The 13,653-nt window shown below is 31.1% G+C and overlaps 1 protein-coding gene across 3 annotated transcripts in view; it reads right to left on the minus strand.

The window, feature by feature from the left end:
• Nucleotides 1-13,653, minus strand: part of Nf1 (neurofibromin 1) — a 400,961-nt gene that overhangs the window by 255,235 nt on the left and 132,073 nt on the right. For all 3 annotated transcript variants that reach the window (XM_085820392.1, XM_085820391.1, XM_085820393.1), the window contains exons 16-19: nt 9,694-9,880; nt 5,143-5,216; nt 3,150-3,305; nt 2,977-3,065 (exon numbers count right to left, since the gene is read on the minus strand). In XM_085820392.1, the coding sequence (XP_085676518.1) occupies nt 2,977-3,065; nt 3,150-3,305; nt 5,143-5,216; nt 9,694-9,880 (506 nt within the window). The remainder of the gene's footprint in view (nt 1-2,976; nt 3,066-3,149; nt 3,306-5,142; nt 5,217-9,693; nt 9,881-13,653) is intronic.

A 13,653-nucleotide genomic window follows, 5' to 3' on the forward strand; every position in this document is an offset into this window, starting at 1 on the left:
AGAACATCTGCCCTTCCACCAAGCGAAATCGAAAAATCGCAACGACAGATGGTACACCTCGCAAATTTATTACATTTCCTTGAAGAAATAATGGAAGGAAAGTCAACTGTGTACGATTTTTGAAACGTGCACGAGCATTTCACCTTTCTCGCAGACATATCAAAAGACGATAATTTCTAAAACTATTTCCTAAAGGCACGTGTACTCACACAACTCAGGACAAGATGAACGAAATAGCGAAAGAACATCCAAAGAACGGCCAATGGCCTAGAGCTTGCTTTGTGCTCATTGGCTAATATATGCCAGATGACACGCAGTGGAGCTCGATGCCCATTGGACAACTGGAGAACGAAGTTTCTGGATACGTATGCTGTCGATCACAAAGCAGAAATTCTCATCTGATTCGCAAGGTTTCATTTTAGATATAATCTAGAGAAAATTCAGTTGCTTTCAGACGTCCAAAATCAATTTTTTTTTTTTTTTTTTTTTGTTCATATAACGAAGTATTAAGCCGAGTTCCATAAAAATCATGAGAAATATTAAGAATAAGAAAAAGTTGGGAGAAATATATTGTAAATCGGGTTGGCGGGAGAGCGGTCGAAAATCGGGAGTCTCCCGCCTAAATCGGGAGAGTTGGCAACTCTGGAAATGTATAAGAATTTCCTACCGTTTTCGCAATTCTTTGACCTATAGAACAATGTGCACCTGTCAGTACTCGCACGAACCAAAGGTTATGTTAATGCAGAGAACTGCTATTTCTGGGAGTATGATTCACCATCTGACATTCCATATAAGGAATAAAAGTTGTTTTTCTAGTTTCAACTTTGGTACGGGGAAAAAATCTGCATTTGTTAAAAAAAAAAAAAAAAAAAAAAAAAAAAAGCCCTAAAAACAAAAAAATAAGCACTAAAAACAAACAAACAAACACACAAAAGTGCTTTAGAGAAAAAGTAAGCACTTATAAGAGCTTTTATATTTTATTTTCAAATATAAGAACTTGTAAGCACATTTTAGGACCGTTACGAACCCTGAAAGACATGCCATTGACGGATACAGTGCTAACGGCTAGTGAAAAGTTATCTCCAGAACGAATTTACAAAGCTGATGAAACTGGTTTTTTCTGGTAATATGTACCAGGAAATACCTTGCAACATCTACAGAAAAGTCATCAACTGGTGTCAAAGATTCCAAAGCAAGACTAACAATTTTAGCATGCAAACATACTGCAGGAACGCACAAGTATAAACTTTTGGTTATCGCAAAAAATACACAACCTCGAGCATTTAAAGGAGTAAAGATTTCCCCCATTATACATTGTGCAAATAAAAGGACATGGATGATACAAGTGTTAATGAATGATTGGTTTGAAAATCATTTCATACCCGAAGCTCAGCAACATTTGAATTTGGTTGGTTTACCTGATGACACAAAAATTGTCCTAACTGTAGACAACTGCTAGGCTCATACTTCACTTAAAGTTTCAGGGAAAGATAATGTATCTGTATTATTCTTTCCTCCAAATTCTACATCCATCATTCAGCCTATGTATATGGGAATGGTGTGCAGTCTGAATTGCAAATATAAAGTAGCATTTTAAAACACATGTTAAATTTAATAATTTTTTAAATATTTTTGCACAAAATCTGCTGTGTGGAGCATCGCAAGATTGTGAGAGGATGTGTTTCCAGATGTTTTAAAAACTGCTTGGCATAATTTATGGCCAGCTACCATATTTAATGGTAAGGATGATGATGATAGCCGCAAATTTGAAGGTTTTCAGATATTGCAAACCAAAGATGAAATTTTCCAGTTAATAGATTTTGTAAAGAAATGTGGAGAAGCAGTAACAAATGAAGATTATAGAACAGAAGTTTTTCATTACAATGACAATGCCCCAATCATCAATCAATTAACACAACGCAAAATCTATAGTATATTTCTAGATCCAAAAAATGCCATTGGCGTCTTCATAGTGAAAAAAGTTACTGAAAACAAAAACATTTCGATTGACAAGTTAGTCAGAATTCTTGACAGAGCAGTTACAGAATTTGAAGAATGGAACTTTATGACTGAACAAGAAATTATGTCTTTGTACTGAATGAAAGAGAAAGCATTAGCATACAAAGAAGCAACTTAAATAACTTACATTGAAAGAAATGTTTAATAAAGTAAAGAAATAAATATTAAGCTTTTTTTCGTAAATTTTGATTACTTTAGATCATAAATGCTTCATTATTTCACTTATCATAAATGCTTCATTATTTCATTGATCATAAACGCTTCATTATTTCATTGATCATAAATGCTTCATTATTTTAATTTTATAATTTCTACATGTCATCTTACTAGGTTTAAACTGATGATATAATATCCGGAAAAATCCCAAATCCGGAATCGCCAAAGTCCCGACGAGTCTGGATCTTGGACTTTGTACTGTATTACAATATACACTGACTGCAATATTGCAATATGATAGTTTAAAAATTTCAAACTCACATTACTGTAAAAAAGAATATTTAAAACATTTTGGTCTATTTTTTACACTAAAGACACTAATCTTTACCTCAAAAGACTCTCTAAGATAAATTAGTTAATATCTATGCTAAGTATTGGCGGGGGAACTAAGGAAAATATTTAGGCAATCAAACCAAGGAGGGAATGATCAGCATTAGGTGTTATTCGTTTAGCCAGTGATGGGGTATATGAATACTAAAATTGGAAGAAATTACTATTATGATAAACTATCACAAAGTAATTTATTAATTCAGATGATTATGACAATGCCTAAAGAATTAAAATATTATGAATAATAAAAATTCAGTTTTGAAGTAATTGAATATTTTAATAAATAAGTATATTCATTATTAAGAAGAGAGAAGAGCAATATCAACTTCTTAAAACAGCAGTTCTTGATATTGTAGTGAAAGACAAATCTTAAATAATGATACTTCTGGAACAGAAGAATGAAAACAATACCTTGTCCTCGATGGAGATTTTCTAAGTAAACACACACCACCCATTGCACAACAAAAGCCTGTCATATTTGCCCATTCATTGAGCTGATCCTAAATATTTTTAAAAACAATAAAAATTTACAATATATTTCATTGTTTTCTAGACAAACAGAATGGTAAATATTAATTTCTTACCTCTAACTCATGTTCTGTGCTTTGGTGAGAGGCTCTCCTCTTGCCAATAGTTCGGTGGAAACCTTCACAAATTTGAGCTTCTTCTAATTTTGTTTTAGGGTAACTAACAAGCAATTTTGTTGCTGCTTCCCAGTTCATGAAAGTGTCTTCCCATGCCTAAACATGAAGCATGGAGGGAAAAATAAATTAACAAGAAAATAAAAAAAAAAAAAAAAAAAAAAAAAAAAACGATTTTTACAAGTAACTATTAACTACTATGATAACAACCAAATAATTTGTATATATTAAATGGCCTGGCATATCTTTTACTATAATGTGTGTTATATATAATAGTATAAACACTCTTGGCATTAGTAAGAGACAGGAATAGTTTCAAATACATATTAAAGATCACAATTACTATTTAGATTTTAATGGAGGGATTTAAAAGCATTCATAAAGCTGATTGATTTATAAAATTAAATTCAAAAGCAGCATAAATATGCCAAGATAAATCCAGCATTACAAGAAAAATAAATAAAACAAATTTAAGAATGATAATGAAGTTTTCTCCCAATTTCCATTCTTTATTAAATCTAAATGCTAAAATAGGCACACAATGTATACTAAATGAAGTAAAAGTATTCATGATTATTACAAGTAAAAGTATTCATAAAGCAGTGCTATAGTAACTATACAGCTCATAGAGGAAAGTATAACAAACAGTACATTGAATGTAAGAACATTATTCATAAAGGATAGAAACAGTTCGGAATCTCTTTAACTATCTCATATATACTACTTTTCAAGGCACCTAATAGTTAAGAAGATAAAGTGCTAACAAAATGTTTTAGAAATTACAATACAGCAGTAGCCTTCAATGTTGACACAGAACACCCATCACTTTTTTTTTTTTTTTTTGCATGTGTACGTGTGAAATCCCATTCTCCAGAAATTTAAAAAAAAAAAAAAAAAGAGAGAGAGAGAGAGAGAGAGAGAAGACAGAGAGAGAATTAAAAATATCAAATTTGAGTCCACTTTGGGTGAAAAAACAAACAAAAAGAAAACTATTATTTCATTAAACACTTTATTCAAACTGAACACAAGTTTTGTAAGTATACTTATTTTTTTTTTTTTGCGAATCATTACTACATTATAAAAAATTAATGTGTGAGATGTGCTGCCTTTTTTTTTTTTTTTCCAAATATATCAAGGTCTACTCATGTTTCTGCAAATATGTTCCACACCGAGTGTTTAGCTTATTTCTGCATCTTGTTTCTGGTTTTACACGAGTTGAAAAGAATTGCTCACTGAAATACATTGTGATGAAAAATATTACAAATTTTGTGCCTTTATTAAAAAATTTGGGATATTCTACATGGATCAAAAAATCAAATTATTTTTATTCCTGAAATTTAATGTCAAGTCTGCAGTGATACAATTCAATTGCTTTCTTCATCTTCTTTTTCCCCCCCTCCCATTGATAATGATTTAGTGTAATTCTAAAACGGATTTTTTATCCAATCACATTGCTAATATTTTTCTGAGTAATATTTCATACTTTAACAATACTCACACAGTATTAAAAAAAAAAGCTGAGAAATATTTATTCATATTTAATTACTTTTCCATCTGAAAACTAGCCAGTTTTTAAAACACTAAACAAAACTTTTCTCTAGTTGGATGGCAGCTACACATTTTCAAGAAGCAGCTGCATTTATGTAAGAAAAAGTGGCATTTCAAATTTGCTTTAGTCGAAAGATTGTGATAATTTGAATTGCCAAGAATGTTGAGCAGTTGGTGCGCACACATCTTCTGTTCTGTAGAACCTACGAGTTACATGAAACTCCAGGGCTCTTTGAAACAAAATTTAAAGACTACTGCAATGGAGTTAAATTACACAGTAATACAAGTTAGAAGACGTATTTTTAACAAGTTACTTAAACATTAACTAGAATAAATTTTTTAGATATTTAAATCTCGATTCCTATATAAATTGAAAATTAGTGCTTACCTGAGAACAACCTTGTGTGCAATGTTCAATTTTTCTTAGCAAACCCATGATACGTTTTTGAAGTGCAGCACGCCCTGAAAAAAATAAATAATTTACCCCTAAAAAAATTCATAAAATAAGTACATCAGCTTTGAAATTCTTTATGTACAGATCTAGCCTGAAAATCTTTTAGCATATCTACTGAAAATAAAAATAAAAATATATTTTATCTTATAATGTATCCAAATTAAATCTTTTAGACATTATACCATGAACTACAAGACGAATCCAAACTCTTTGACCTTTTTTAAAATTAATAAATAAATAAATAAATAATAATGACCCCTATGACAGTAAATCATATTCTGCAAGTGTGTGATCATGCCTTCATCAATGCACTGAGCAAGATTGCAAATTTATATCACAGCAGAAAAAATATGTATGAAAAACCAACAGGAAGAATTAAGTTTTTTCCACTAAAATAAAAGAAACTAATTTTTGAATTTATTTCATCTTCATATTATTTTATCTATATTTTATTCAAATTAATATTTACACCAATAATATACTAAATATTTTCTTCTCCATATAATTTAAGATGCCCCATTTGTATGCTTAAGATAAGCCTTTTACATGTATGTTAATATTCGTTTTCGCATACTCACTACGAGATCGCTTCCATATCTATGAATTTAGACAAATTATGAAACCAAATTCCTATTCATATGAATAACAAAAGTAGAATAACTATTTAAATAGAATAGAAAACAAAAATTGAAATAAAAATGACAAAAGTGACTTTACAATATCATAAAAACAGTGTAACAAAACAGAACATTGTTCTGCTATCGCAATCAATAACCTATTTTGAAATTTTGAATAAATTCCATCCTTCGGAAAGTTTATCTCAATTACATTATACAATTAATGCAAAATTACATAAATGACACATTCCTTTCAATCATACAAGATTTTATGCACTGCAGATAGCATGAGGGTAATGTAAAATTTCTTAGCAATTTTAATGCCGGGAAACACTTTTCTAAAAAAAGCTGCAGCATGATCCGATGCCTTCAGTGGCAAGTTGTGCTCCAGTAAAAAGGCAGAGAACACGTATTATGCATTAATAACTTTTTGATCCTTTGTTTCGACAGAAAATTTTTATTTTTTCACAGTATTTTACGTTGTCCTTGTGCACACACATACTTAAGAACATCAGCCCTTCCACCAAACAAAATCGAAAAATTGCAATTACAAACATTACACATATTGCAGTTCCTTGAAGAAATTAATGGCAGGAAAGTCATCTGTGTACGATTTTTGAAAAGTACATGAGTATTATACATTTTTCATAGACATAAGTAAGACAAAAGATTGCAGCTTCTTTAACTGTTTCTGGAAAGCATGTGAAACTTATCCTGCTTACTGGCAAGATGAACAAAAAAAAAAAAAAAGAAAAAAAAAAAAAAAAAAAAAAGAAAGAAATTTAAATAAAAAAAAAAAAAAAAAACCTTGATCTTGCTTTGTGATCATTTATTAATATATGCCAGATGAGCTGCAGCAGTACTTGATTCTCATTGAACTGGAACATGATATTTTTGGACACATAGTTCGGACTTTCATATACAAAGTAGAAACACACCACTGATGAAACGACTTTGGTTCTTTTTATACGCATTCAGAGAAAAACAAGTGCTTTCAGATGCCAAAAATCACTTCTTTCAGAGGGAAATATCGAAGCATTCAGCCAAGCTACATAAAAATCATGAGAAATTTTAAGATGGTCAGAAATCAGGAGAGTTGGCAACTCTGTCAACACAAGGACAAAATTCTAGACCGGATCCTCGCATGTGATGAAAAGCGAATTCACTTCAATAATACAGGCTGAAAAGGGGTTGGTCTATGCTCGTTGGACCTATCAGCAGTGTCGCAAAGTGCAATTTGGCTAATAAAAAGATAATGCTTTGAATCATAGATTTGGGTGGTGATTACCACCTGCAATAAAGGTACTGCTTTCATGTCTCCCCTAACGTCATTAAGAACATTTTTTGGCAGAAAACTTCCATTGCAACCAGATATTATTCAAAGTTAAACAGTTATAAGTGAATTCCTTCTCCTAAAGAAGGCTAACATTTGGGCATGAGCAGCTCAGTTGCTAAATGCTAAATTCTCTTATGAGGAAATGCTTTGTAATAGGTACGAAGATAAACTACTTTGTTTAAATGGGGCACTCTCTAAAAGATTTTATTTTTGTAAAGATGGAACCTTTTACATGTTACATTTTTAAATAACAGTGTCCTGTTATAAACATATTTTGTCTGTTTCTTGTTACACATAGCTCTTAAAAATAAAAAAATGAACTATCAATATCAGATGTCACTAAACTATTGATAACAGATGTCACTACACCACATGATGACTTAATATTAATTCCTCTATGTATACATGAGAATTACCTTTTGACCATATTTGATAACTAGAGATATTAAAACTTTTATGACCCCCAAAAATGTGTTTCACCTATCCAATGGATCATTAAAATCTATAGGGTTTTAATGAAAGTTTCTCGTCACTGCAAATACCATCTGTGCAAACAGTTCGTGTTGTCGTGTTTAATTGTATAGCGCCAATTTTTTTTTTTTTTTATTTGAAAGAAAGAGACTTACTTTATAACACTGTCTGCAAAATTTGTTAAAAAATATTGTTATCATTAAGTACAAGGTCTCAGAAATGGAACTATCATGCTACCAGATTAGAACCATCATTTACTTCCAGTTCTGTTGCAAAAATTCAGCAAATCATGCATACAGCTTTAAGTACTAACGTTGTATTATATGACACAGTGAAGGTTTGGTACCGAAAATTTAAAAACAAAGACTATGACATTCAAGAAGCAGAGCGCTCTGGCCGGCCTACTGATATTAATAAGGTCTGCTTGCGAGAACTTGTGAAAGAAGATCAGTACACAACCACCTGAGAACTTGCTAAGGAGTTAGAAATCACTCCCATGTCCATTACTTGCATGGCATAAACTTCATGTAGAAGTTTATTTGCTAGGTATCAAATGAGCTGACTCAAGCAGATAAGGGCAGACGTGTTCGAACCTGGATTTAATCTGTTGAAATATCAAAGCAAGGACAAAATTTTGGACTGGGTCATCACTTGTGATGACAAATGGATTAACCTCAACAGCACATGCCGAAAAGAGGATTAGCGTGCGCCCGGTGTGCCCATCGGCAGCATCACAAAGTGCAATTTGACTAACGAAAAGATCATGCTTTGTATCAGGGAAAAGGTAAAACTCTCGGCTGTAAGGTACAATGAGATGTACAATGAGATGCTAGTCCTTGTTGGCATTGCTATTAAGGAAAAATGATGAACTGAGTTCCAGCACAAAAAAGTAATGCTGCATCAAGATAATGCAAGACCATGTGTGTCTGCATTTACCGGTTGGACTTTGTATGGACTTGAATGGGATCTTTTGCCACTCTCATCATATAGCCCCAATATCACTCCTTCGAATTCCTATCATTTTTGACACCTGCGGCTATATCTTGCTGGTGCTATCTTTCACTTTGTAGAGGACATCCAAAATGAAGTTAAGCTGTTTTTGGACTTGCGGCCACCAAGTTTCTAAGCTGAAGGCTTTGAAAAACTACCAAAATTGCTGCCAGAAAATCATAGATTTGGGTGGTGATTATTACCTGCACTAAGGTTACTGCTTTCTTTTCTTTCTTTCTTTTTTTTTTTTTTTTTCTTTTTTTTTTTTCTTTAAGAATGTTTTTTGGTGGAAAAACTTTTGTTACAATCAGATATTATGGATCACAAGAAAAGCTTTTAAATGCTTATTTTGCAAATTCTTTCTGTTTGTGGATATGACTTATTAGGAGCTGATGCAAAAATTGTTAATATACAGATATATTTGCAACACACCATGCAAGATCTATAATACCGACCAATTTGGTGAAGTCATGATTCTTCATATTTTCTGACCACTGTTACACCACTCCGACTATGCAACTAGTCTTCATTTCAGCAATCACATGGTTGCACAGAACTTTGTCAATGGCTAGGTCAAATTTCTAATTTCTTTGAAACATCACACAAGAATTTTTACTGCTTTTAGTGCTCTCGTAGTCACTAAATCTCAAAATGTCCCCATTTGTCTCTGAGTATGAAACTATACTAAATCTAAAAAAAGCTGATTTCAAGTTTAGGTGAAATTTTTTTACCAATAATGCTTTTATATACCAAATTCAACACTTACAAAAACTCATCATTAATCTGAACATAAATCTGGAAAAAAACTGAAGTTTTGCAGATGGACAGTTTCTTTCAGAGCTAATCTCATACCTAAGCTTTCTACAGCACAATGCCATCTAACTCTGCAATTTAAACTTTTTTTAATTGCCTGAAAAAAAAATCCAAATTTAAGGAATGAATGATGCTCATCACATCCTTTTACAATGAAATGATAAACATTTTATGAATTTTTAAATGCTCTAGTGACTTTTCACACTATCTATTAATTACATCTTAATTTAGATAAAATTCATGAAAATTTAAACTCACCAGTAGTTAATATAGTACTAGCTGCTGATAATTCCTGATATACATGATAATTTGGTAACATATATGTAACAGTGAGATCATCTTGCCCACATCTAATATCCGCTTCTTCACAGAGCAATGAGAAGCAAGACATAGATACTAAAACAGCATCAATATCTACACTCCATAAATACATGAAGAAAACAACCTATACAAATTTAAATTTTTTTAAAAAAATTAATTAAATAAATAAATAAAGTCTAAAAATTTTACAAATTAATTCACAAAAGAATTTACTCTCATAGCTTCTCATAATCATGTCAATACTAATATTTACAATAAAAATTCAGTAAAAAAAAAAAAAAACAAGATCACTTGATCCTGATAATTTTGGACAAATATGACTACAATTTCTTTTAATGACTTATTTCATATCATACTTCCTATTTTATACCATATTCTTCTTGGGATACTTAATCACTATATTTGAATCTTTTTTAATCATACATCTTAACGGAGATACCAGCTTATCAGATTTAAAAAAAAAAGGTGAAGGGAGATCATTTTTCAAGATACTAGGAAAATTTTCTCAGTGAGATAATTACAGAAAGTAATTACTTTTTTAAATAATCTTTAAAATATTATCAAATTAATATCTGAAAATGCGGTCACTAAATCTTAATTATAAATGATGCAAACAAACAAACAAAAAAAACATTAAAAAGTATTATTTGCACATTTTAATAAAACACTTTAATCAATTTCAATCACTAACAACAGTAGCAGATTTTACTTTCTTTAGAAAGTGAGAATTATAATTCTGTTTGTAGCAATTGCTACATAGGCATATTTTTTTTTTTTTTTTTCTTGTTTTGTTTATACATACACACATTTAAAAATGTCAGCCATTCCACTGAGTGAAATAAAAAAAAAGAAAGAAAAGAGAAGCATACACTACACATCGTAAATGTATTACATCTGCCAGAGGAAAATAATATATTAAAAACAAATCAGTGTACAGTTTTCATAAATTACATGAGCATTTTATTTATTTTTTCAGATATAACTATGAAAAAAAGTTTGCCATTTTTACACCATTTCTCTAAGTACACGAAAATCAAACCAGAGGGGTAATGAAAGAACACAAAGAATAACTCTGATCATTCCTCACATAATACATAAGACAAGCAATTACATAATGCACCAAAAGAAAGCTGATATTTTAAAACATTAGCTAGCTAGAGCTATGCAAATAATTTGCGTGGAAATGATTTAGCCCCTTTAAGCAGTCTGCCTAGTCTAACTTACAGCATTATGTTACCATTAAACTTCCTTTTTGTAATGTTGAAAGAGTAAAAGCAGAAAATTGTAATGATTGTTATTAATAATATTTAATCATAATTAAAATTTCTTTCAATATAAATACTTTAAAACTATTTCCGAGTTACTAGATATCTTTAAACATAAAACAATGGAAGTTGCAAACCAGCAACCAACATTTTTTGTAACTGACGTCAAATACCAACTTTTCCATCCTTAAAAAGACATTCAGTTAGTAGTGACCAGTGATTTTCAGTTAGTAGTGACCAGTGATTTAAAGTCTAGTCATAAAAAATGATTGAAACAGTTAATGTGTCTCCTCTCAAATGCCACTTGAAATGCAGCAATGCATTGAGAAATGACTGAACAATGACTTTAAAGTTCAAATGGTTAAAAATCCATTGATAAATGGAAAGCAAATAATTTTTCCATGCCAAATTAATATATGATGTCAGAAACATCTTTTACTGATTATAATTGTAGTGTAAATGCTTACAGATATCCATAATTAGATAGATTCATTAGATCATCATAACATTTCATTATGTAAATAAATTACAAATTACATCAATTATAAAGTTATATAAAAAGTATATACATTACCTTCAAATATCTCAACTCATTAAGAAATTAAAAGTTCCAATTGGAAACGAACTGTCTGGCCCCATGCCAGTTGATTTAGACTGCTATATAAATGCTGATTAATTGCTACTGCCATATTTAAATTTGAAATCTTCAATTATTATAAAATTGGACATTTTTATGCAATAGAATTAACAATCATGAGGTTTATCTATTTATTTTTATCATTTTAAGTTTCCTATTACTCTCTTTTCACCCATTCTTTTCATGCCAGAATGTAAATGAGATAGCGAGAGTTTATTCAGATTAAGGTAGAATGAAGTGCTATTTAAGCAAAAGCTTAATTGGTTTTAGAGTGTCTGCCTATTCCAGGACACGCTGTGCTATGATTATAACCAAACTTGCATTAGAAGCATTGATGTGTTCTCGCCTTTAGGCTTTTCTCACTGGTTACTACACACCAGAGCTCTTCCTGCATATCAAAGTATTCTGTGAGTCGTTCAGCTAACCTACCACACCTTGAAATTATTATTTGTTACATACTTCTGTAAAGCCAGAAATGTTGGCTTCCTGTAACCCAAGTTGGATCAGTTGTTAATTTTATGCTCAAATAACAAGTTTTTCAAAAGTCCTTTTACAAGTTTTTGTTCCCAAAGCGCCAAAAACTTTATACAGTCATCAGTCACCAATTAAAAAAGAAAGCTTTTTTAATGGTAACATGCTTAAATTTCATTGTGGAAACAAAGAGATAAAGGTATTTACATAAATATTTATGATGCTTAACACATCATCTTTTTTTTTTTTTTTTTTCATTGTAGCTTTTTACTACAAATAGAAAGGTAAAGCTACTTCAGTAACACTGATTTTTAGAAATTCTCTAATTTGGGTAATTCCATCTTCCAATGTTTCTTTGAGCAGGATTAAATAAAAATGACAACTGGAAGATATAATAGAACTCTGACTAAATGGAGTCACACTTCCATTATATCTTCACATTTATTTATTTTTCTTCTTAATTTCTTTAATAATTGATTATAAAGTATAGCTGAAGAACATAGCATGCTGAGACCTGATGATCTTCACATAATGTAATTTATCATGTTAATATATTGCTTCTAAGATACTAGGTTGGAAGCAAACAGAACTCATTTTTCTTCTGAGGTATACTATTAAAAGTTTCCCATTATATCCAAAACTTTAATCAAGATAAAGTCCCTTCAGAAACTTACTTTCTCTGCAGTACTATTTAGGAAATTCACCTTCTCTTTTTAACAATGGAAAAAGGCTTTTCCTTTTATAATTGGACAACTGAATCTACACTTCCCCTTACATAATTTTTCTATTTTTATAGTTGTGTGCAAAAGTTTAAGACTATTCATGGAAAAATCAGATTTATTGGAATTCCACACCAAAAACATATGTTATAAATGAAAAAATAGACTTACAGGTTTTTGAAGTATAGTTCTCCTTTACTTTTTATCATTGCTGCTATCCTTTTAAGCATGCTGTGAACAAGAGACTGACAGTAAGCTTGAGAAATCTCTGTACACCACACATGCTTTATTGCTTCAACAAGTTATGTAGCACTGGATGGTTGGTTTTCCGCAACTTTATTTTTCACAATAAACCACAGATTCTGTATGAGATTTGAATCTGGGCTGTTACATGGCCAATCAAGCACTTGAATTAGAGTAGCCCTCAGATAGTCCTTAACATTCCTTGCCCTGTGACATGGAGACTCATCACGGATGAAAATCGAACATCTGTGAACATCCAAATGAAGCTTCAACTTGTCACATAACAAATTAAGATGCCGACTGCCACTCATTGTGGTTTTAGGTAGCAGGAAATATACATCAGCAGTACCAGGTGCAGACACTGTGCCTATATCATCTTGCTTGGAGGGTGTCTCACTGTCGGAATCGTATATCTGTCATCATATCTTTTTCCAAATGGGTGGCGAATACATTTAGCATGTACAGAAAATTACTGCACACTTGACTCATCAGAAAATAACACTGTACTTCCCTGTTGTTTGGTCCAATTCTGATATTGTCTGCCAAAAGTCAGTTGTTCCTT

The sequence above is a fragment of the Stegodyphus dumicola genome, chromosome 7 (assembly GCF_044657685.1).
Source record: "Stegodyphus dumicola isolate Sdum_Otavi_A_Nest chromosome 7, ASM4465768v1".
Classification (NCBI taxonomy): Eukaryota; Metazoa; Arthropoda; class Arachnida; order Araneae; family Eresidae; genus Stegodyphus; species Stegodyphus dumicola.